At 38.3% G+C, this 25753-nt stretch overlaps 1 protein-coding gene across 21 annotated transcripts in view; it reads left to right on the forward strand.

Moving 5' to 3' along the window:
- Positions 1-25753, forward strand: part of C2CD3 (C2 domain containing 3 centriole elongation regulator) — a 133813-nt gene that overhangs the window by 45721 nt on the left and 62339 nt on the right. For all 21 annotated transcript variants that reach the window (XR_011541545.1, XR_011541546.1, XR_011541547.1 and 18 more), the window contains 9 exons: positions 1763-1881; positions 3733-3855; positions 6432-6926; positions 9362-9513; positions 11368-11614; positions 14529-14709; positions 16148-16331; positions 17426-17598; positions 18725-18848. Coding sequence is in view for 16 of the 21 variants with exons in the window: in XM_070625819.1 (XP_070481920.1) it covers positions 1763-1881; positions 3733-3855; positions 6432-6926; positions 9362-9513; positions 11368-11614; positions 14529-14709; positions 16148-16331; positions 17426-17598; positions 18725-18848 (1798 nt within the window). In the remaining 5 variants the exon portion in view is untranslated. The remainder of the gene's footprint in view (positions 1-1762; positions 1882-3732; positions 3856-6431; positions 6927-9361; positions 9514-11367; positions 11615-14528; positions 14710-16147; positions 16332-17425; positions 17599-18724; positions 18849-25753) is intronic.

Here is a 25753-nt window from a genome sequence, read left to right on the forward strand (position 1 = left end):
TAGTGTTTTGCATATATTAATCACTTAATCCTTAAATTAAAAAACACCACCTATACAGATGAGGAAAGAGGAGACTGAGGCATAAATCGGTTAAGTAGTTTATCTAAGATAACACAACTGGCTTATGATAGAACTAGAATTTGAACCTAGAACTATTTTGATTAAGTCCTGTGCTCTTAATCTGTATTGCTTCTCATGCATTATTATTATTGTTTGCAATGGTGGTTGAGTTCTCCTCATGTTTTCTGAGAAAAAGATCGTATGGGAAGTGTGGAATAAGCATCAAGCCAGGAATTGGAAGACAATTGTAGTTCTGATTATACCACACACTAATTGTGTGACCTTAGACAAAATCACTTTTCACTGTGGGCCTCTTTTAACAATAATATGGATTGGACTAGGTATTTTCAGAATCCCTTCTAACTCTTAAAAAAAATCTTCTCTGAAACATTGTTAGCAATTTATTTACATTAATTTCTTCTTCCATTTTTGCCTTTACTCGTGTTGAGTGGGAAAAAAAAAAAAGAATGAACTTAAGAAATAGATTTATGTGAGAAATATGGTAATGTACTTCAAAAATGTTCCTAGGTGGAGAGGAGAAATCTGAGTGGCACGAGATTGACATAGAGTTCTGTTTGTACATAAAGGATTTTATAGTGTCCAAAGTGCTTTTTCATCTGTTACTTCTGTTGATCCTCTCTGCACACCAATGAGGTGTAGGTGTTGTCATATATCCCTTCCCTTGGCAGGATAAGCAGATATACTAGTGGGTGTGGGCGTCCTGGGTCCAGACCTTTTGTTCACAGTTCCCTGTGTAGATCTAGATAGCAAGACCCACATCCTGTCCATGAGTAGGGAGAGAAATAAACACAGTCAAGAATTAAGATGGCAAAGATGAATAGATCAGTAGGTCAAAATGGGTAGTTTGAATGAATACCAGAGATAGTGGATTCTCTCTAACCGGGCCTTTTGTGAGCATTCTTCAGATCCGTATTAAGGGTCTAGAAGTAAATCAACTGGAAGATCACTTTACAGGTGATAAATTGTGGCTGAAGTAGTCACTGGTAAGTAACAGAACTTACTCATATCAAAGGATTCTAGTCTCAAATTCCTTCATTTTTTTTTACTTGTTAAAGCTTCATAGCAGTGAGCACAGACTCAAATACTACCATGACTTTATCCCATTTACACTTGTTATTACAGCAGAAACCTCTTCCTTTCTATCCAAGAGAGAGACTTTACCCCGCCTGAGACTGCTAACATCAGCGCCTGGAACCTTGTCTGAGTGTGACAGTAGGAGTCCCCTAGTCTTCAGCCAGAAGATAAACTCATTTTCATTATTATGTTTTTTCATTCAGTTCTTGTCTTCATTTATCCTTCATTGTCCCAGCCTCCTCCTTTTATTACACTACGTACCTACCAACTTGTCTTTTAAAAACAGTAAGTCATATTACCCTACCCCCAGTGATGTGTATGGTATGTCTTTTTACACATCCTGTGCTCATATACTTGACGTTCATTTCTCATACGAAAGCACAGCAACATAGCACTCCTTATCTTCCCCATACTATACCCAGGTTTTCTCTTTGTCTTTGCTCCTTCAGTCCTACAACCCTAACACTTTTGTGACTTACATTGACTAGATTCCTGAGAGAGATTCTAGTTAGATTTGAAAGGGAGGTGGGTGGTGTCAAGGCATGGATGGATGATGGCTCTAGTTGGGTGGCATAACATGTGCTTATACGTCTGGTTCTCCTTACAGTGGTAAAATTCCAGCAGAGATTTGTGTTTCCAGTACAGTTTGGTGGCCCAATGATAGAACACTGGTGGAATTCCAACCTCGCTTTCCAAATTTACACAAAGAAAACCCCACAGAAAAAGGTAATTCAGGAGAGTTTTGACCCTTGTCTTACCATTTATACCAGGGATTTGGAGCATACTTAAAAAAATTAAAACTAGGAATTTCTCCAGACTTAACAATAATGTTTATGATTATTATTTTTAATCTCTGTTTGCTGTTTGTTATAGACCAGATATTATGCTAAAGGCTCTACACAAACACATTATCAAATTTAATCATTAAAACAACTCTGTGAATTAAGTATATTATCTTCATTTTACAGATGAAAAAACTGAGATTCAGTGAAGTAACTTGTATAAGGTCACCGAAGCCAATAAAAGACAAAGCCAGGACTCCATGCCAAGTCTTTTGACTTTAGATTCTAAGTTTCTAACCTCTCTGCTGTGGTCCCTATTATGGAGAATTGACTGTTTGGACTGATGTAGGCTATTATCCTTAATTTGAGACTGCTTCCTTTTTTCAGGCAGAATACATAAGGTATCCAGCCCATGTCCAAACAAATATAATGTGGGTAGCGGTTTTGATCAGCTTATTCCAAATTTATAGAATTCACTTGCAACTGGTACAACAGAAATGAATAAATTATGTCCTGAGCAGTTTTTACTTCCTTCAGTAAAAGACTAGCTTTTATAATCTTTGACCTCCTCTTTGGTATGGATAGCGTGAGGAATGCATCTTGTTTGTTTTTTCAGAGGATATAAATAATACAAGTTCTTTTTGGAAAATATAGCAAAATTAGGAAGAGGAGGAAAAACACATAATTCAGCAACCTCAAGACATCCTTTATAAACATTTCAGTATATTTACATTGAATCACCTGTTTAATGGCTTTTGTTCTAATAATAAAAGAATTGTACATATTTTTTATGGAAAACTTAAAAAATATTTTTAAAAAGCAAAAATTACCTATAATCCCATCCCCAAGAAGTAACTATTATTAATATTTATATGTATCTCCTTTATCTTTTTCAAATGAATACAATATATTATATACATAAATCTTTGACGGTATTAGGGTAATTTTATAGGAAATTTTTATCCTGCTTTTTTTTAAACTTAACATTGTCTTGAGGGTTTTTATTCTTTTTTTCAAAAATATATATTTAATCTTTTATAAATATTTGACGGTTTACTATATATATAATTTAATACTCTATTTTTACCAAACATTTTAACAAATATTGTTCATATTATTTCAAACTTTTAGTAAATATCATTTTAGTGGCTACATATTATTCCATTGTAGGAATGTGCTATAATTAATAATTCCTGATTATTGAACATCTAGTTATTTCTTATTAACTTTTACAATATACATTTTATGTGTTGTTTATTGTTTCTTTTGTATAAATTTCCAGAAGTGAAATTACTAGGCCAAAGAGTATGAATATTTAAAGCTTTTTATATTCTTTGCCAAATTTCTTGTCCAAAAGTATGTTGCCAGTTTATATTCCCAACTTCAGGCATAGGACAGCCTCTGTTTTGTGATAACCTTGATGTATCATGTATATTGTTTTGTAATTTTCCTAGCTTTAATGGCAAAAATTTGTATCGTCTTAGTTTCATTTTTTATTTTTAAGAGTGAAGTTGAAAATTTTTCGTAAGGAACTAACTTTAAACACAGAAAAAGATAATCTTCCAACTTCTTTGTGACTTATGACACCCTCTGTAATCTTCCAGGGAGAAGATTGGAAGCCAAAATATGGCAGAAAATGGGTTTCCACTTAGAGTTGTCTCAGTCAAATAATTCAGCTATTTACTTCATAAAGCATGGGTTCCTTTATAAGCTGTCGTATGTTGTCACTTCAGTTGAAGTCCCCTGTGGCTCCTCTTTAATTTAACCTAAACTTTTTATTTCCTTCTTCTCTCAGCCAGAAGTCGTTGGATCTGCATCATTGCCTTTGAGAGCTGTCATTCAGTCTGAGCTGCTTTCTTTCAGTGACCAGCTTCCAGTGCAACAGGAAGGTGGTCAGACTCCACTTGGCCCCCTCAAGGTATGTAGATATACATTTAAGGAGTCAAGTATTTACAGAGCATGTGTTACTGGCTGGCCCTGACAATACAGCAGTGAACAAGAAGATCAGGGTGTCTGCTCTTGCAGCTTATCTTAAGGAAATAAACGGTTAGGGCAGCAGAAGTGCTGTGAAGGAAATAAACGGTATGGTATAATAGTGAAGACGTGGGAGGAAGCAGGAGATAGTGGTCAGGGAAGGTCTCTCTAAGGGGGTGACATTTAAGGAGAGATTTGAAGAATGAGAGGAAGAGGCTGCCAGGTAAAAGGCACAGGGAAGATCATTCCAGGGAAAAGGAATAACACATGTAAAGGCCCTGAAGTGGGAATGGGCTTGGTGTTTTTCAAGGGACAGAATGTTGCCACAAGATAGTGAGCCAAAAGGGAGAGTGGTAGAAAGTAAGATTGGCTAGGCAGACAGGAGCCGTATCATGTAGGCCAGAATAAAGTGTTTAGATATTACACTAAGAGCCAAGAAAGAACATTGAAGCATGGGAGTGACAGCTGATTTACATTTTAGAAGATTTCCGTGTGAAGAGATTGTAGGGATAAAAGGGAAAATAGGGAGGCTGTTGCATTAATCCAGAAAGGAGATGATTGATGACTTGGACTTGAATAGTGGCAGTGAACAAGGAGAGATGTGACTGAGTTTGTGCCTAGTGGAATGAATTCTGATGTGTAATTCATTGGAGAGAGGGTTCTTTCCTTGTGTTCAGAAGCATCACAATTTCTTAAGTGGCAGAATTTGAATGTGTGGCTTCAGTATAGCTTTGTTGTATTGTCCTGGTGAGCTTTTAAAATCACAGCCATGCTGAAAACATTTCCATGGCTCCTCATCACCTAAAGGATAAAAATACAGGGCTCACTGTGTGACCCCAGCCCACCACCGCAGCCTTCTCCCTTGCAGTTTCCCTATCGGTAGCCTTGTCAAGCTGTATAAAGAATCGCTAAGGTATCATGCTGGTTTATGCCTCCATGCTTTTATTCTTGATTTTCGTGCTGTTTCCTCTTCTTGCAAGCCCTCTCTGCCCTCTTCATCATCTACTTAGTAATAACTACCATTTAGTTTTAAAAAAGACTTGTGCGGGAGTAATAAATAGACTCGATGAGCTAGGAATTATTCTACCCTGGCTCTGTTGAGAAAAGTACTGTTCTAGATAGTTTGCTGTCTGTATTCAATAGAGCAGAAGAACTTTGCTGTGGGTTTTAAATAAAAAGAACAGCAAGTCCCCTTTCTCTCTAATAATTCAGTCTAAAATAGTGACCACTTTGATTCTTCATCATTTATCCTGCATCCTTTTTTACTTTTTAACATTTTTAACATTTTAAAAATAATTTCAAACTTAGAGAAAAATTGAAAAAATACTACAAAGAACTCCCACACCCTTTACCTAAACTCACCAATTATTAACATTTGTCACATTTGTTTTACAGTTGTCTGTCTACCTCTTCTCTGTCTCTTTCTTCTGGCTCCCTCTCCTGCCCGCCCCAACACAGAATTTTTTTCTGAACTAATTGAGAATATGTTACAGACATCATGCCTCTTTCCCCCTAAATTCTTGGTGTATTTCCTAGGAAGAAAGACAGTATCATACATAAATAACACTTTACAGTTATAAAAATCAATTTAACAGTGACACTACGTTCTAACTATAGTCTATACTCAAATTTCTCCAATTGTGACAATACTTCCCTTGGTAGCAGTTTTTTTCCAGTCTAGAATCATCCTGTGCATTTTACTGTCATCTCTCTCTAATCTCCTTTAGTCTGAAACAGTTCTACAGCCCTTCTTTGTACTTTGATATTTTTGAAAAGTATGTCTAGTTATTTTGTAGAATATCCTCCACTGGGGTTTACCTGAATCACTTATTACTATGATGATTGAAAGATGATGATTTTCTAACTCCACAATTAACTCCATCATTCCCTGTGCATTTGTTAATTGGTATTCTACTATATGGAAGAGTTGTCCCTTCTCCCATGTTTATTTGTATTGGTACAGGCTCATGGATTCTTACATTATTCACTAGGTTATAATCCATTACTGTTATTCATTTTGATGCTAAAATTGCCCCAGATTTGGCCAGTGGGAGCCCCTTCAACTGGATTCTGTGTCCTTTCAATATGTCTCTATCCTTTTCTGAGCACGTCCTTCTTTTCTGGCACAAGGTGATGTTCCAGGCTCATCTTGTGCACACATGTGCTGCATAATGATATTTCAGTCAATGATGGATTGCATATACAACAGTGCTCCCATAAGATTGGTACCATATAGCCTAGGTGTGTAGTAGGCTATACCATCTAGATTAATGATGCATCTCTCAGAACATATCCCCATTGTTAAGCAATGCACAACTGTATTATTAATAAATTATCTGCGTAGCTTTCCTTAATCCTGGTAAAGTAATGTATGTGCAGTCTATTAGCATACTTAGTGTTGTGGTATTTGAGATTGAGTTAACTTATTTCCTAACAATCCAGTGCTGCTTCTAACTCCTAAATTCTGATTCTGATTCTAGAAGATATTCCTACTAACTCTCTTCCTTTTGTGTTCTGTAGGTAACTGTGGAGCTTGTTATAGATAACAAGGATTTCACTGGTGTTACTACGAAGTTAAGTAGCAGCACCCAACGTACTCCACTTTGTGCTTTTACAAGTCCAGATAAGACTCTGTCAGAACCTAGCCAACATGTTACCTGTACCAAAAACCCACAGAACCTAAATCAAGTTCATGAAGAAGCGGCAAAGAAAGCACAGAATTTGGTATTCCCCAACCCAAAGTCACCAAGCTCTGTTGCGCCAAATCCTTCAACCTTCATGGCTGTGCCAGCCTCTCATAATTTAGTGAGTCAGACAAATGGGTCCACAAAAGAGAGTGCTTTGCTGTTGCATGTGCTGTTGATGGTGCCAGATGGGAAAGATTTCATTACTGGAGAATCTGAGAAACAACCACCATGCAATGTTTATTTAAATTGCAAACTCTTCAGCACAGAGGAAGTCACCAGATCTGTCATCGCATGGGGCACAACACAACCAGTCTTTAACTTTTCTCAGGTAACTTTGTACATGTCTTAACATTCCATATCCATTAGGGTTGTACAGGCGTGGGAAACAAGAATGTTTCCCAAGTCATAATCCCATTGTAAAAGAATCTATAATGTTCAGACTGGGAGGGACCTTTGTAATTTTCTGGTGTACAGATCCAATTCCGGTATTGGATGGGAAGAGGAAAAGACATTGCCAAAATTTTAGAACTTTTTTCTTTCTTTCTTTCTGTTCTAACTTGGTTGATATGGTTCACTGCTATTTCTTTTGCCTGAATTCTGAGTTCTGTTCCTTTCTGCTTCCTCTGAAACTTTGATCAGTTAAACTTCCCCCTTTCTTTTCTGTTTCTCCAATCTCTCATTTATTTTTTAATTTATTTTTCCTCACTCTCATTTGTTCCTCCACTTATTTCAGTACTCACCTGATTTCTCTGTAGAAGTTGATGCTATTGCTTAAATTCTTTCCTTTCTTGATTTTTTAAACTCTGTTCTCTTATTTTCTTCCTGACTCAACAGCTGTTCTTTTTCGGTCGTTGGGCCAGTAGGAAAACTAAGAAAAGAATGGTGACCCCAGCACTTCTCCCTTTCTCTTAGCTTTAATTATCAGTGCTCCTTCTCAGTACTCTATAGTTTTGGCACTCTTCCAAACCAACCCTCTTTTCCCGGTAGCCACCACATCTATCCTCATAACTTCAGCTACTGGTTGTATGAAGATAGCTTCCAAACCCACACTTCTATGTAGGCCAGACATTTCCCTCTAGTTTCAGATCTCTACATCTAACTACCTGCTGGTCTTCACCACCTGGATGTCTCAAAAGCACTTTCCACTTGGCACCTAACACATCACCTGGCATATTGTTAGGTATTCAATAAAGATGTGTGAATGAAAGGACTTCAAATGTGTCCAAATCTGAATTTATTATTCCTTCCAAACCTGTTTCCCCCTCCTCATTTCTGCCCTAATTCATATTATAGTTTACTCAGAAACCCAAGCATAACCTAAAAGTTGTCCTTGACTCTTTCTTACATAATTATTCACCAAGTTCAATAAATGCCATAAACTTAATTGTCTCTGGAATAAATCCTCTTACCGCTACTCCATTGCCAGTGCTTTCATTCAGGCCCTCACTCTCATTCCAAATAGCCTTTGGACTGACCTACCTGCTTCTGGCCTCTCCCTTCACTCCTTCCTCTGTGTTCCAACAGGGATGATCTTTCTAAAACGCCAGCCTAAATATTTTACTCCCCTGCTTAAAACCTTTCAGTGATTTCCCATAGCCTTTAGGACAAAGTCTAAATACTTAGTTTGGACTACAAGACCCTTTAGTAACTGTCCATACTTCTCCAGTCTCGACTCCTGCCACTCTTCCCTTCACACTAGATAGTCCAGCTGTAGTCGGCTACTTGCAGCTTCCTGAATATTCCCTTTTCCTACCTCTGTGTCTTTACATGTGCTATTCTTTCTGCCTTGAATTTCCTCTTAGCCTTCATGACTCCTATCAGGCAGAGCTTAAGATTTAGGGTTACTTTCTCCTGGAAGCTCTCTCTGAATCTCCCTATTTGTAGGTCAGGTTGCTGTGTTTTACTTTTTTTTTGGTTTCAGGGAACAGAAGTGTGCTCAAGGTACTTTATGCAATTGGAGTTTCTTAGATGAATACAAAAGTAGCTGTGCTCCGGTTCTCTGCGCTTCTGGTGTCTTCCTCTTGTCATGCCTACATCATTTCTGGTTTCACCCTTTTTGCCTCTCGTTTTTTCTATTGGGGCATATCTCTCCTCTCCTGTTGTATTACAGCCAAAGTTCCTTCAAGTTGGTGGGCCTCGACTCTGCCATTAATTTAACTGACTCTGGTTTTCTTTGTGAGTTCTCTTTTCTCTTTCAACTACCAGCTGGCTGGCCAATTCTAGACTAATTTTACACTGAAAATCCAGATAAACAATTGGCCTTACTATTTATCAAGACACGTGTTGGGCAGTGATTTTTGCATTAGGCCATATTACCCAACCAGTGGATTGGCTGCCCTGTGATTAGGTGCTCAATCCTTGTCTATTCAGTAGCCATCTTTGTTTCAAAAACATCTATTTCTCAGCAGGGGTTTACAAATGGGTCAGTTTGCCTTAGAAAGGGTTAGATGAGCTTGGCAGGTACCATATTTGACATGTCTTACAACCTTCTCTGTGTCCTCAAAGCCCCGTCTTATATAAGCTTTGTCATCAGAGAACTCATACCATTTTGTCTTTGGCCTTTGTATGTTCGTCTCTAACACCAGACTGTGGCTTCAGACTGAGGATACAGAGTGGGTTTTATTTTAATGCCTTCAGCTCCTAGCACTGTGTGTGGCACACAGTAAGTGGGCTTTCAGGAAACAGTTGTTGAATAAAAGTGTAAATTAATTTATCTCAGGTGTGGGTTTTTGTTTTCTTTTGTTTGGTTGTTCCTCTCCCCAGGTGATTCCTGTCTCTCTGTCTTCCAAATACCTGGAAAGGCTTAAGAACAACGTGATGGTAATTGAAACTTGGAACAAGGTGCGGAGCCCAGGACAGGACAAGCTGCTCGGGCTGGTGAAACTCCCCCTCCATCAGTTTTACATGTCATTCAAGTAAATAGGATCTTTTGGAGTATTCTTTATTTTATATCTTTAACTTTGTATGGACTGAAAAGGAATTCTTTTGGTTTGCAAACATGACTAGCCCCAAACTTCCTTGGAGGACTTTTCTCAATTTCACCACAGTGGCTCCTCTTCCTCTTATGTTAAAGCGATCTTACAGACACTGGTTACCATGGTTCAGGCCTTATGCTAAGAACCTTACATATATCAAGTCATTTAATCCTCACAACAGTCCTCTGAGGCAGGTAACTTTTACTTCCCTGTTTCACAGATGAGCCAACAGAGGCACAGAGAAGTTAAATAACTTGTCATATCTATCGTAACTAGTAGAATCAGAGTTAGAACCCAGGGAGCCTGGCTCTAGGGTCCACTCTCCTCATCAAGAAGCTCTACTGCCAAAGGTTGTCACCTCATAAAACTAATGGTTTACCTCTTTGTCCCAAAGCATTAGTGTTGTTCACATCAACTGTTTGCAAGATTTCTGTACTGAGTGTTATCTTTTAGGCCTTCAGATTTGATTCCTGTACCTCCCTTATCACTACCCAACACCTAGATGGGGTATTGATTTACCTGAAGGTTAGTTCTACCCTCAGGACAGACTGTTCATTTTTCATTTTGATTCAAGGTGCTGATTTTTAATTATTTTAGCCCTGACTTCTTTCCTAACAGCCTTCTCATGGTTCTGTGTTTTAAATGCTATGTTTTACATTTTGCAAAGAGCACTTTTGTGGGCGCTATCTAATGTGAGCCTTTCTATAACCCCAAGAGGTATTATCATTATCCCCATTTTACAAATGACGAAACTTGTCCTTTGACTTGGAGAGGTCACCTCTCTGGTTTTCTTTTTGTCGTCTGTAAAATGAGGGTGCTGATAAATCCCTATCTCCCCCTTGAAGCAGTTGTGAGGATCCAGTGAGAAAATAAATGGGTAAGCTTTCTGTGAACAGTTAAATACTTATGATGGCAACCTTGGAAAGCAGCGTCAGGCTAAGGGGTACTGCTGGAATCATGGATGTCGCCATCAACATAGGCTTTTGGCTTTTTCCCCTTTTTTTAGTGATAATATTAGTCTGGTCTGGTAGTTCCCCCCCTTCTCATTTCATTAAATCACATTCTTTGCTGAGAGAGCATAAAACAATAGTAGCTACCAGTTACTGAGCACTTAACGGTATTTTATATTTATCATCTCACTTTAGTCCTAACAAGAGCCCTTTGATGGAAGTTTTATTAGTTCCATTTTACAGATAAGGAAACAGACTTAGAAAGGCTAAATTGATTATTTAGAGTCATACAGCAAGTAAATGGCTGAGCTAATTATTCAGCATGTGTGATGAAGAGCATTTGGACTTTTTCTCATCTGTTAATAGTGGATAATATCAATCTTTGCAGTGTTAGAAAGGTTATAGAAACTCTGTAAAGTGCTTACTACATAGTAAGCGCTCAATCGATGGCAGATATTATTAATGATATGATCCAAATCTTATCTGCCAGATTCCAAAGGCCATACTTTTTTCTAGTTGACACACTGTCTACCTGTAAAATAATGCAATTCAGCAAGCCTCTACTGAGATAGTGCTAAATCCCAGACACTGCGCTTGGGGCCATGATGGTACAGATAATCAGACACATTCTCTGCCCTCAGATTGCTATGTTTGGCACTTATCTGCCTGGTAATGTTAATTCAATGGATTATGGATAGAATCATGTTTTTTCAAACCACCATTACTTTTCTAGTTATTGATGCATTTTTAACAAACTAAGAAAATGAGCCAAGTAAGAAATGAAGCAAGTGTATGACACAATTGATGATTGTTATTTGCTCATCCACAATTTCTCTCCCTTTAGAGATCCCAAGATTTCTCACCTGCTGCTTGATGCTCAGTACCCAGTTGTTGCTGTTGACAGCTACATGCCTGTGATTGATGTGTTCTCAGGCCACCAAAATGGAAGTCTTCGGGTCTTTTTAGCAATGGGTTCTTCAGATCAAATAATAGCACTACAAAGATTAAAGAATGAAGAAGGAACGCTTCCTCCCTTCAGCCCTAGGCCACCCCATTTCCTGGACCAGCCATCTACAGCATCTGTTGCTCTGGTAATGACTAAACACTTGATTGTTTACAAAAACCGTAATCTCATTTTAAGTTGTACATTGTGATATTTTGATATATGTATATGTTGTAAAATGATTACCATAATCAAGCTAATTAACATATCACTTCACCTAGTTACCCTTTTTTTTATGGTGAGAACACTTAATATCTACTCTCTTAGCAAATTTCAAGTATCATAATCTCATTTCATCTTGCATCTTTTAGTGAAACCATTGCCCCACATCTTTATTTTAGTAGTGAAAGGATCAAAGAAAGAACTTAATTGCACTCCAGTACTTGCTATAGATCAAAGGAATCATTGGTATTTTTCTTTTATGGTTTAAACGGATATCTGTGTCCTCTGAGCTCTTTGGATTTATATAGAAAATCTAATTGGACAACCAGATCTTAACTCTCTAATTTACTATCTTACTTACCTTTAAAAAAATTGGAGTGAGGGACCGGCCCAGTGGCACAGCAGTTAAGTTCACACTTTCTGCTTCGGCAGCCCAGGGTTCACCAGTTCAGATCCCGGGTGCAGACATGGCACCGCTTGGCAAGCCATGCTGCGGTAGGCATCCCACATATAAAGTAGAGGAAGATGGGCATGGATGTTAGCTCAGGGCCAGTCTTCCTCAGCAAAAAGAGGAGGATTGGCAGCAGATGTTAGCTTAGGGCTCATCTTCCTCAAAAAATAAAATAAAAATAAAAAAAATAAATAAAAATTAACAAACTGGAGTGAACCTAAAACTGCTTTAAAAAAAGTTTTAATTAAAAAAAAAAAGATAATCTGGGGGAAGAAAATTGAGGGTACATGGTGGAGAGTGATCCCAAATGTAAGCGAGCAAAACTTTTCTTTTTTTTCAGGAAATTAGCCCTGAGCTAACTGCTGCCAATCCTCCTCTTTTTGCTGAGGAAGACTGGCCCTGAGCTAACATCGTGCCCATCTTCCTCTAGCCAGCAAAATCTTATTGTGTGTCTTGACCAAATCCATGTTGGAAAGTTATAGTACAGTTCCTTGCTTTTTTACTAATAACTTAAAAGTAATTTGGTTTGTATGGTGCTATACGATTGAGAAAGCACATTAACATACTTTATCATGTTTATTCCCCTAACTACATGAGGTGGATCATTGTCATTCTCTTTTATAAGTGATGAAACAGAGAATCAGAAAGGTTATGTTATTTTTCCAGGGTCACATAGCTAAGAATGGAAGAATTGGGGTTCAGACACAGGTCTTTTGACTCTAAGTCCACTATATCATTGCACTATATCATGTCCTGCTGTATCTTAACATTTGGTGTCTTTACCAGTATTGCCAAATCTCCGTCTCTACACCATTTAAGTATATTATGTTTTTGGGGGGGTGGGAAGGGTTTGTTTTTTTGTTTTTAAAGATTTTGTTTTTTTCCTTTTTCTCCCCAAAGCCCCCCAGTACATAGTTGTATATTCTTAGTTGTGGGTCCTTCTAGTTGTGGCATATGGGATGCCGCCTCAGCATGGCCTGATGAGTGGTGCCCTGTCTGTGTCCAGGATTCGAACTGGCGAAACCCCTGGGCCTCCGGAGCGGACCGCACAAACTTAACCACTCAGCCACAGGGCCGGCTCCTACGTTATGTTTTTTAATCTGAGTCTGAATGACAAATTTAATGTCTCTAGCAAAGAAATAACTATTAGGAAAATAACTGTTAGTAGGTTATTGTTTATTAGTTATGAAGTCACTTTACTGTTTCTATAGTATATTAGTATCTATCAATAGATAATAGTGATTTTTTAAATTTAAAAATGACATAAAATTAAAATAAAAAATCATCTATAATATTCCCAAGTCTTATTTAGGTGTCATGGGGCTCTCATATTGCAGTGTAGACTCAGATTTTGTGGAAATTCCATACTAAAAGTTAGAAAATATTACTCACTGTGAGCACGAAAGAAGTCCTTGAAAGGTATGATATCTACAAATACAATTATTTTTCCTCCTACATTCATTTCCCTCATCCAGCTCAGCATCTGCAGAACTGAATTCTTAAATTACAGTACTATATAGCCAAATTAAACAGCTGCTGTAATTCTGAGACTTTCCCCCCCCCATATTTTTCTTCTCTGGGGAGTCAAATTGCAAATTAGAATGTTAAATCATGTCAACATATAAATCATAAAATCTGATCCTTATCTGAATCTTGAATTTCCCCTTTGAATAGTCCCAGTAATCAGTCATCTGGTGTCTGCTGAGACTGTATAGAATAGAGGTAAAGAACATTGGCTCTGGAGAAAGGTCAGACTACCTGAGTTCAAGCCCTGGTTCCAGTGTTATCATATATGCATATTAACTTAGCTAATATAGGTGAAGGGCTTAGTACAGTGCCTAGCTCATAATCAATAATAAATACGTTATTAATTGTTATTAGTAGAAGTACCTTTGGTAACAGTGTATCCACTACCTCCTCAAGTAGTCCTTACCATTATTGAACAGTCTCAGTGTTATTTCTAATCTCATTAAAAATAGTAAGTAAATTAATACCTATTTGCTTCAGATATATATTCTTTATCCTATTAAGGAACTAGCCTTCTATTCTTAGTGTACTAAGAATCAGGAACAGATGTTAAATTTTATTAGATGCCTTTTTAGCCTCATTGATATAGTCATGTTTTTTCCTTCATTCCATTAATGCACTGGATTACGTTTTTGGATTTCCTAATATTGACCCAGTCTCACAGTCTGGAGTAAATCCGGCTTGATCTGATTATAGTGAGCAATTGTGAGATTTATACACAATGAAAGTTAAGTATCTGTTTTAGTATCAGCTAATTAACTGAGCTTATTTCCTCATCTATACTCAGACTTCATAGAAAAGCAGGAATATTCTAAGCAAATTACCTTTTAAAGCTCACCAGTGTCTCTGTTTCGTTTAATAGGCAGAGGACCAAGGAAATGGTTTGATGGAGCACCACTTCGATCTCCACGTAGACAAGGTTAAAGGGCTCGCCCCTCTTCAGGCAACAGTCTGGGGAGAGGCGGATTGTTATGTCCAATACTACTTTCCAGTTCAAGACTCGCAATCCAGTGTGCTAAAAGGACCCGAGTTCCCTGAAAATGGTAGGTTTGGGAGAATTAGGTCTTCTCATTATCGTATGGTTCTTTTATTGGATATACTTAGGATTTTTTTTTCCTGAGCGAATTTTACATTGCTCAGTGTTTCTAGTCTTAACTGCATAGTATAAGAGATAGGCTAAGTTTTTATTTTTTTTTCTTAAATTGTTTTTTGTAAATTTTATTTTGATTTGATTTCAAATTTATGGAAAAGTTGCAAAAATAGTGCAAAGAATTCTGTATACCCTTTACCTAGCTCCATCAATTATTTACATTTTGTCCCATGTTATGTCATTTACATACCTACTCACTCTTATTATATATAAACATATAGTTAATTCTCATTGTCCATGGTAGTTAAATTCTATAAAGTTATCGAGAACACTAAATTGGAGAATACTGAACCATTGCTCCTGGGGGAAATAGGTACATATACATATCTCACATAGATCATAATCTTAAATCCTAAAAACAGCTTATCCTGGTAGATTCTATTTTATTTTACAAAAGAGAAAAAGAGGTTCAGAAGTGTTAAGTGACTGAGGCCACCCCCAACAAGTGCCAAGGCTGGCATTCAAACCCCATCCAACTGGCCTCAGAGCCAGAGCTTCTTGCACTGCACTGCACTGCCCTGTGCTGCACTGCCCCCTCCCATCTCCATCTTCTGGTCGTCCCTGAGAGCTAAAGCAAGAAGGCAGAGTGTTGCCTCTTTTGATCTCAGCTGGGGATGAGTAAGTTGAGTGACTCAAATTTTTTGCCATTCTCAGCATGTCAGCAAGTAACCACAAAAGTTCTGCCGGTATTGGTTTTGGGGTTCAGATAAGGGACTTATACCCACAATATGTAAAGAACTCTTACATATCAATAATAAAAAGACTACTCAATTAAAAAATAGGCAAAGAATCTGAATAGGCATTTCTCCAAAGATATACAAATGGTCAATAAGCACATGAAAAAATACTCAGCATCACTAGTCATTTGGGGAATGAAAATCAAAACCACCATGAGATACTATTTCATGGTCACTAAGATGGCTGTAATTAAGAAAACAGAAAAAAACAAATGTTGGCAAGGATGTGGAGAAATTGGAATCCTCGTACATTGTCCACCAACAAAGGGATCCCTTTGTTCTGCATTATCATGGGACCTTAGGGGACCATAGCTACTAGTGATATGGGCATTGGTAGGAGTAATAAAGTCCAAAGATACAGATTCTGCTTCCAGGTCTGTGACCTACTAGCTCTAAGACCTTTGAGTTCTCCATGTAACCTCAAGGTGTCCATATCCCATCTGTGAAGTCGGAGTAATAACACCTGCTTTGTTTTCTTTATAAGAGTCTTGGAGGATAAAACTGAATAATACTGGATATTAACATACTGTCTTACTACATACAAAACACTAAATGATGTGTTGGATGATTCTGTATTCCTTTTCTTTCCCAAAGGAATCACTCTGAAGCCTTTCAGATCTGCAACCACACTCTGTATTCCAGATCCCATCTTTAATAGTGAGCACCATCATTCTCTCCTGTTGCCAACTGAAGTTCCAGTGCAAAGGCTCCTACTCAGTGCCTTCTCTGCACAGGGGCTTGTGCCTGGAGGTGGAGTCCAATTTGAAATCTGGTGCAGGTACAGTGTGGAGAACCCAATCCTGTGCCTAGGAGGGAAGTGCACCATCATAGAGCCTCCTTCCCTTAACCAGCCTAGACTGAACTGTAAGGAAGCTAAGCAGTCCCTTCTGCCTTGTTTTATATTATTTGGGTTTGATAGTGACTGTTCTCCAGAATTTACTGAAATCTGTTACTTTATTAGGCTCTTGGGAGCTATTCTGTCTTATGCTTCTAACCACTACTTACATTTGTAAGTGAAGTTATATCCATTTTATGCCCCAGTCACCTTTATTCTGCTGCTCTTACTGCCTTATTTAGTTCAGGCCCTCATCATATCATGCCTCAGTTACTGTGATAGCCTCCTAACTGGCCTCTCTACTTTTAGATTCATTTCTCATAATCTGTTCTTCCCACCACCAGAAAAGTAGACTTCATAAAATACAAATCCACTCATGTCACAGACTTTGGCAGATTTCCAGGAAAGATAGCATGAATACAGATGATCAGCCTCCTCCTTTGCATCCCCACCCCCAAGGACCAAATAAAATGACTAAATGAATATAAATATAAAAGGAGAGGAAACAGCATCAGGAACAGAACTAGGGAAGAGTACCATCTACTTGCCAGACACTTCCTAAATACAGTCAGGTGGAAATTAGGTTTTATTTACAACTTCGTGATCTAAGAATGGGATGTTTTGATAGGGGAAGGAAATAAAGTAGGTACTAAGAGATCCTCATTACCCCTTCAAATTTGAGGGGTATGGGCCTGAAGCTGTAGAAGATGGGACTGCTCCACTTAGAACCACTTGTGCTGCTGCAGGAGGGCAGCTTTCAGGAGGAGCTACTCCCAAATGGCCAGGCCAGATGCAGATACCTCAAACAAAGCCTGTGGGAAGCTGGCCATTGTCCTGAACACAGCATAATTTATAGACTTCCTCCTCCACATAATGGACAGTAGATCCAGCCAGACACAACCACAGCTATATACTACAAATACAGAGCAATAAGGCTCCAAAGATAACTTGATACTGAAAGCTGGTCCCTGGGGCAGACTGAATTATTGATCCATCTCATTCTTCCAACTGACAGTTTGTGCTTTTGTGGCTTACAGATACTATTATCCTAATGTGAGAGACCAGATGGTCGCCAAAGGAACCTTACCATTATCAAGGATCTGTGCCATGGTAACCATGCAACACCGTGAGGATGTGGGAATACAGACCTTTAATCTCCCTTTAACCCCCAGACTTGAGAACAGGAAAGAACTGAGGAACCAGTCATCAGGTAATTGAAGACTAGTTTGTCTTTCCTTTTCAGTCAGTATACATAAATATTCATTTTCTCTCTGAATTAGTAATTCTTCACATTTTGTGGTACTTAACCCTTTTAAAAATCTGAAAACTATGAGACTCCTCTTAGAAAAATGGGTGTGGAAAATGCACTGCAGATTTCACATAGAATTTTAGAAAATTCATAGTTCCATAGCATGTCTTATATAAATGTTGCTTGTGTCATTTCAGCTTTAACTTCAGCAAGTATTTAATAAACCCTCAGAGCATAAATCCTAAATATTGTATAGGTGTACTCAGAGAATTATTATTCCATGGCAACATAAGCAGATGTGGGATTGGTGGAATATAGTTTAGCATGAGCTGGGAATTCACTGTAATGGAGGAGGTTAGGATTTAAAGTTGGAGGGGATTGATTAGAATTTGGAGTTTTGAATTATATTCTGTGGTTCCAGCAGCGTGACCTACCCTCCAAGAACATCATAAGATAACTAGGATTAGCCTCCTAAATCAAGTTACTGTGACTGCTTGCTGGAGAGTATCTGCTAAAACAAAAGATTTTGTCTTGCCATGATGAAGATTGAGTTGTTCCTCCTTGCCCTCCTTGATCAGCTTGTTCTGTTTTCCCTTAAAGCTTCCCCTGAAATGTGATAGTGGGATGGTTAGAATTTTTATGAAAAAATGACATGAGAAGGATGTTTCAGGTGGTGGTGGTAAGAGGGTGATAGAAGTATAAAAGTGTGAAACCTTTAAAGTTTACAAAGAAGAAAGGCTAGAATCCATCTCAATTCTATAAAAATAACTGAGAGTTTAGAAAATATGGGATTAAAGTTCCACCTCCAATAACTGTGTGATCTTGGCAAGCAATTGAATCTCTGAGTCATTATTACTTAGATGTAAAGTGAAAATAGTAACTTCTGTTCTGCCTTTATTAATCCTAAAGTACAATAACATAATGTGATTTTGATCATGGACAGGTTCTCTAATGCTAAGGCCCCTTATTTTTCATTAGGATTGTAGTGTTTATCTTCTTCCTTCCTGACCAGGACTTGGGGTTTGGTAGGACAGAGATTCTTCCAACCAACCTTTTTATCTTTTTTCCTTTTGTCCTCATTCTTCAGGTTTATTGGATGTGGGCCTTAGGTACAGGCGTACTCCAAGGACAGCAGAGGGAGTTCTTGCTGCCCGAGCTGTCTCTATCTCAGTCCAGATTATCAGAGCCTGTGGTCTACAAGCAGCAGCCAAGTAAGTCCACCTTAGAAAAGCAACTCTCAAGTTTTTTCCACTGTAGTCCCTATGATAGATGATGCTCAGATACACAAAACTTTCTTGTGTACAATTTCCAGTTCATTAACCACAACTCTACTTTTTTCTTTTTCTCTTAAGAAAGCATATAAGAATATAAGTGAATAAATCACATGCAAACTTTGCTATTTTAATGTTATTAGGAACTTAGTTCCTTGACCTTGTCCAACAATTTTATCTTCTACCCTACTTAACCACCTATTCCCAAAGTCATACCCTACACCCTCAAACCACGCCAGGACCAATTATTAGAACTCCTCTAAAATCTCATGTTCGGTCTCTCAGTACCACTTCCTATTTTTTTTAGCTTGTTCTCTTTCAGTCTGTTCTGAATACAGAAACCAGTGATCCTATGAAAACTCAAGTCAGATCTTGACACACCTCCACTTAAAACTCACCAATAACTATCCATCTCATTTAAAGTAAAAGCTAGGGCGGAGCAAAATGGCAGGGTGAGCTGACCCAGGATTCTCTCCCCTCCAAAATACAGCAAAGGATTGGAAAAACTGAATTTCAGAGAATAAATCTAATGCCAACACATTAGAGACCTACAATACCAAGAAGGCAGAGAACATAAACCTTGCTAACGGCCTCAGAGGCACTGGAATGGGTAGGAGAGAACATCGCCCCCCTCCCCTAGAGTCTGTGATCCCTGCTGCCCCTGTCTGGGAAGGAGCGGGGGAGGGGCTGCACAACCGGGGGAATCATCCAGGACTCCCGCTGCTGGTTCAGTGGAAACCCTCTGACGGGGGAAAGCTTCCATGCACAGGGACCCCATAAACCCAGGGCCTCTGGAGACCAGAGAACGGAACTGATCTGAATCTAGATCCGCACGTGAGAATAGCAGCCCCTCCCTCATGGAAAAGTGCACTGGGCCCCCGCCATCTTGCCCGAAGGTGGAGAGCTCAGAACGTGGGGCACTCAACCCCATCTAGTGGCAACAGGCTGTAACTGCAACCGAATTCTACCACCATGCAAAAAAACCGCTCCTCTACCATCCAGCAATTTATAAAAGCCCCAGACCAGAAGGAAAACAATAAAAACATAGAATTAAATCCTGAGGACTTGGAATTAGGTAAACTAAGTGATAATGAGTTCAGAGCAGCTATAATCAAAAAACTCAATGAGGTAGAGAGAAAGATAGAGAAACAAGCCAATAAGTTCTGGAGTTACTTCACAAAAGAGATTGAAATTATAAAGAAGAATCAAACAGAATTACTAGAGATGAAAAACACAATGGACCAGATAAAACAGAATACGGATTCCCTGAATGCCTGTGTAGACACCATAGAAGAGCAAATTAACATAATTGACAATAGACAGGCTGAATGGCTCCAGACAGAGGAAGAAAGAGAACTAAGAATTAAAAAAAAACGAGGAAAATCTCCGAGAGATAGTGGATTCAATGAGGAGTAACAACTTAAGGATCATAGGAATTCCCAAGAACGTGGAAAAGGAAAATGGAGCAGAAGTGTGCTTAACGAAATTATTGACAAGAACTTTCCAAATCTAGGGATTGACGGAGAAATGTGTATAGAGGAAGCTTTCAGATCTCCTAGATTTGTCAATGTAAAAAGACCTACTGCAAGGCACATAGTAGTACAATTGGCAAGAAGGAAAGATAAAGAAAGACTACTCAGGGAAGTAAGAAAAAAAAGGAGAATAACCTACAAAGGAGCCCCTATCAGACTTTCAGCGGATTTCTCTACAGAAACCTTACAAGCTAGGAGAGAATGGAGTGACATAGTCAAAGCTTTAAAAGATAAAAATCTTCAGCCAAGAATATTCTATCCAGCAAGAATTTCCTTCAGATATGAGGGAGAAATTAAATCTTTTACAGACAAAAGTTAAGGGAATTTGTAACTAAAAGCCCTCCACTACAAGAAATCCTCAAGAAAGCTTTCATACCTGAAAAAAGGGAGAAAGGGGTCACAATCCACAGACTAGGGAGACCGATGGATAGAACCAGAACAGGATAGCAAATATTCAACTATAGCATTAGAGTAAAGGTAAGGAAACTACCAAAGCAAGGACGATCTTATCACTCTAACTACAAATTTATAACGCGAGTTGGAATAAGAAATGAAAATAATTATTTAGGAGGGGAAGAGCAAAGGGTCTAAATCAGTATTGGCCAAGTAAGTAAGAGACCGCCAGAGAATAGACTATATTATACACAACATTCTAAATACAAACTTCGGGGTAGACACTAAAATAGAATACAGAACAGAGTCACAAATCATAAATAAGGAAAAATCTGAGAAACCCAGCATAAGAAACTGCAGTATTAAATGGGTAGGCTAAAGCACACAGGAAAAGAAACAAAGGAAAACAAGATAATGAGTGACAGATTGACAGCATTAAGTCCACATGCATCAGTAATCACTCTCAATGTAAACGGATTGAACTCTCCAATAAAAAGACACAGAGTGGCAAAATGGATTAAAGAACAAGATCCAACAATTTGTTGCCTCCAGGAAACACACCTCAGCCCCAAGGACAAACACAGGCTCAGAGTGAAGGGCTGGAGGACAATACTTCAAGCTAATAGCAAGCAAAAAAAGGCAGGTGTTGCAATTCTTATATCAGACTAAGTGGATTTCAAAATAAGACAGGTAAAGAGAGACACAGAGGGACAATATATAATGACAAAGGAACACTTCATCAAGAAGAAATAACGCTTGTAAATATCTATGCACCCAACACAGGAGCACCAAGATTCATAAAGCAACTATTAACAGACCTAAAGGAAGATGTTAAAAACATCACAATAATAGTAGGGGACCTCAACACCCCACTCACATCAATGGACAGATCATCCAGACAGAAAATCAACAGGGAAATAGTGGAGCTAAATGAAAAACTAAAACAATTGTACTTAATAGACATATATAGATCACTTCACCCTGAAAGAGCTGAATACACATTCTTCTCAAGTGCACATGGAACATTCTCAAGGATAGACCATATGTTGGGAAACAAGGTAAGCCTCTACAAATTTAAAAAAATTGAAATAATAACAAGCATCTTCTCCGATCACAGTGCTATAAGGCTAGAAATTAATTATAAGAAAAAAGCTGAGAAAGGCACAAAGATGTGGAGACTAAACAACACACTACTGAACAAGCAATGGATCATTGAACAAATTAAAGAAGAAATCAAAAAATACCTGGAAACAAATGAAAATGATAGCATGCCATACCAACTCATATGGGATACAGCAAAAGCTGTATTAAGAGGAAAATTCATCGCAATACAGGCACATCTTAACAAACAAGAAAAATCCCAAATAAGCAATCTTAAACTACACCTAACTGAACTAGAGAAAAAAGAACAAATGAAGCCCAAAGTCAGCAGAAGGAGAGAAATAATAAAAATCAGAGCAGAAATAAATACTATTGAAACGAAAAAGGCAGTAGAAAGGATCAATGAAACAAAGAGCTGGTTTTGTGAGAAGATAAATAAAATTGACAAACCCCTAGCCAGACTTACAAAGAAAAAAAGGGAGAAAGCTCAAATAAACAAAATCAGAAATGAAAGAGGAGAAATAACAACAGACTCTGCAGAAATACAACGGATTATGAGAGAATACTACGAAAAACGCTATGCCAACGCAAGGGATAACCTAGAAGAAATGGATAAATTCTTGGACTGCTGCAATCTCCCAAAGCTCACTCAAGAAGAGGCAGACAATTTGAGCGGACCAATCACAAGGAAAGAGATTGAAACAGCAATCAAAAACATCCCAAAGAATAAAACCCCAGGACCAGATGGCTTTCCTGGGGAATTCTACCAAACTTTCAGAGAGGATTTAATACCTATCCTTTTCAAGCTATTCCAAAAAATTAGGGAAGTTGGAACACTTCCTAACACATTTTATGAGGCCAACATCACGCTGATACCAAAACCTGACAAGCACCCCACGAAAAAAGAGAACTACAGGCCAATATCACTGATGAACACAGATGCAAAAATTCTAAACAAAATTTGGGCAACCTGAATTCAGCAATACATCAAAAGGATCATACATCATGATCATGGGGGATTCATACCAGGGACACAGGGATGCTTCAGCATCCGCAAATCAATCAATGTGATACACCACATCAACAAACTGAGGAATAAAAACCACATGATCATCTCAATAGATGCAGAGAAGGCATTTGACAAGATCCAACAGCCATTTATGATAAAAACTCTGAACAAAATGGGCATAGAAGGGAACTACCTCAACATAATAAAGGCCATATATGACAAACCCATAGCCAACATCATACTCAATGGGCAAAAACTGAACGCCATCCCCCTGAAAATAGGAACAAGACAAGGATGCCCTCTATCACCACTCTTATTTAACATAGTGCTGGAGGTCCTGGCCAGAGCAATCAGGCAAGAAAAAGGAATAAAAGGAATCCAAATAGTGAGGGAAGAAGTGAAACACTTGCTGTTTGCAGACGACATGATCTGTATATATAGAAAACGCCAAAGAATCCATTGGCAAACTCTCAGAAGTAATCAACAACTACAGCAAAGTTGCAGGGTACAAAATCAATTTGCATAAATCAGTAGCATTTCTACACTCTAATAACGAACTAACAGAAAAAGAACTCAAGAACACAATACCATTCACAATCGCAACAAAAAGAATAAAATACCTCGGGGTAAATTTAACAAAGGAAGTGAAGGACCTATATAATGAAAATTACAAGGCCTTTCTGAGAGAATTGGATGACGACATAAGGAGGTGGAAAGACATTCCACGTACGTGGATTGGAAGAATAAACATAGTTAATATGTCCGTTCTACCTAAAGCAATCTACAGATTCAACGCCATCCCAATCAGAATCCCAATGACATTCTTTACAGAATTAGAACAAAGAATCCTAAAATTCATATGGGGCAACAAAAGACCCCGAATTTCTAAAGCAATCCTGAGAAAAAAGAACAAAACGGGAGGCATCACAATCCCTGACTTCAAAACATACTACAAAGCTACAGTAATCAAAACAGCATGGTACTGGTACAAAAACAGGTGCACAGATCAATGGAACAGAATTGAAAGCCCAGAAATAAAACCACACATCTATGGACAGCTTATCTTCAACAAAGGAGCTGAGGGGATACAATGGAGAAAAGCAAGTCTTTTCAACAAATGGTGCTGAGAAAACTGGAAAGCCACATGTAAAAGAATGAACAGTGACCGTTCTTTTTCACCATTCACAAAAATAAACTCAAAATGGATCAAAGACCTAAAGGTGAGACCTGAAACCATAAGGCTTCTAGAAGAAAACGTAGGCAGTACACTCTTTGACATCAGTATTAAAAGGATCTTTTCGGACACCATGTCTTCTCAGAGAAGGGAAACAATAGAAAGAATAAACAAATGGGACTTCATCAGACTAAAGAGCTTCTTCAAGGCAAATGAAAACAGGATTGAAACAAAAAAACAACCCACTAACTGGGAAAAAATATTTGCAAGTCATATATCCAACAAAGGGTTAATATCCATAATATATAAAGAACTCTCACAACTCAACAACAAAAAAATCAAACAACCCAATCAAAAAATGGGCTGGAGACATGAACAGACATTTCTCCAAAGAAGATATACGGATGGCCAATAGGCACATGCAAAGATGCTCATCATCGCTGATCATCAGGGAAATGCAAATCAAAACTACACTAAGATATCACCTTACACCCATTAGAATGACAAAAATATCTAAAACTAATAGTAACAAATGTTGGAGAGGTGGAGAAAAAGGAACCCTCATACACTGCTGCTGGTGGGAATGCAAACTGGTGCAGCCACTATGGAAAACAGTATGGAGATTCCTCAAAAAATTAAAAATAGAACTACCATACGATCCAGCCATCCCACTACTGGGTATTTATCCAAAGAGCTTGAAGTCAGCAATCCCAAAAGTCCTGTGTACCCCAATGTTCATTGCAGCATTATTTACAATAGCCAAGACATGGAAGCAACCTAAGTGCCCATCAACAGATGAATGGATAAAGAAGATGTGGTACATATATACAATGGAATACTACTCAGCTGCAAAACAGAACAAAATCATTCCATTTGCAATAACATGGATGGACCTTGAGGGAGTTATGTTAAGTGAAATAAGCCAGCTAGAGAAGGATTATCTGTGTATGACTCCACTCATATGAGGAATTTAAAAATGTGGACTAAGAACAGTTTAGTGGATACCAGGGGAAAGGTGGGGTGGGAGGTGGGCACAAAGGGTGAAGTGGTGCACCTACAACACGAATGACAAACATTAATGTACAATTGAAGTTTCACAAGATTGTAACCTATCATTAACTCAATAAAAAGAAATTTTTAAAAATAAAGTAAAAGCTAGACCCCTTAAAATGGCTATAAGAACCCACGTGATCTGACCCTGATATCTTTCTGACCTCATCTCCTCCTGCTAGTCTCCCCTCTGCTGCTCCCTTCAGGGCACTGGCATTTTATTGCTTCTGAACACACCAAGCTCATGTCCCCCTCAGGGCCTTTGTCTTACTTTTTTCTCTGCCTGAAACACTGTTTCTGTATATAAACAACGTGCCCTTCCTTTACCTCCTTCAGTATCTTTGCTCATACTTCTCTCTACCTTGAATGTTCTTCTTTTTGTCTGCTAAACAAATGCCTATTTTCTTTCAAGAGTTTGCAGCTTCTTTGCAGCCTTCCTTAATCTCTCCCTATATGCAGACAGAATTGGTGCTTTGTCCTTTGTCTGTTAGCATCTTGGTTGCAGCACACATCACTCAGTTTCAATTATTTGCATACACGAGGTTCCCTCCACTAGGCTGTGAGTTCCTCTGGTCACAAGCACTGC

This window comes from Equus przewalskii, chromosome 6 (assembly GCF_037783145.1).
Source record: "Equus przewalskii isolate Varuska chromosome 6, EquPr2, whole genome shotgun sequence".
NCBI classification, from domain to species: domain Eukaryota; kingdom Metazoa; phylum Chordata; class Mammalia; order Perissodactyla; family Equidae; genus Equus; species Equus przewalskii.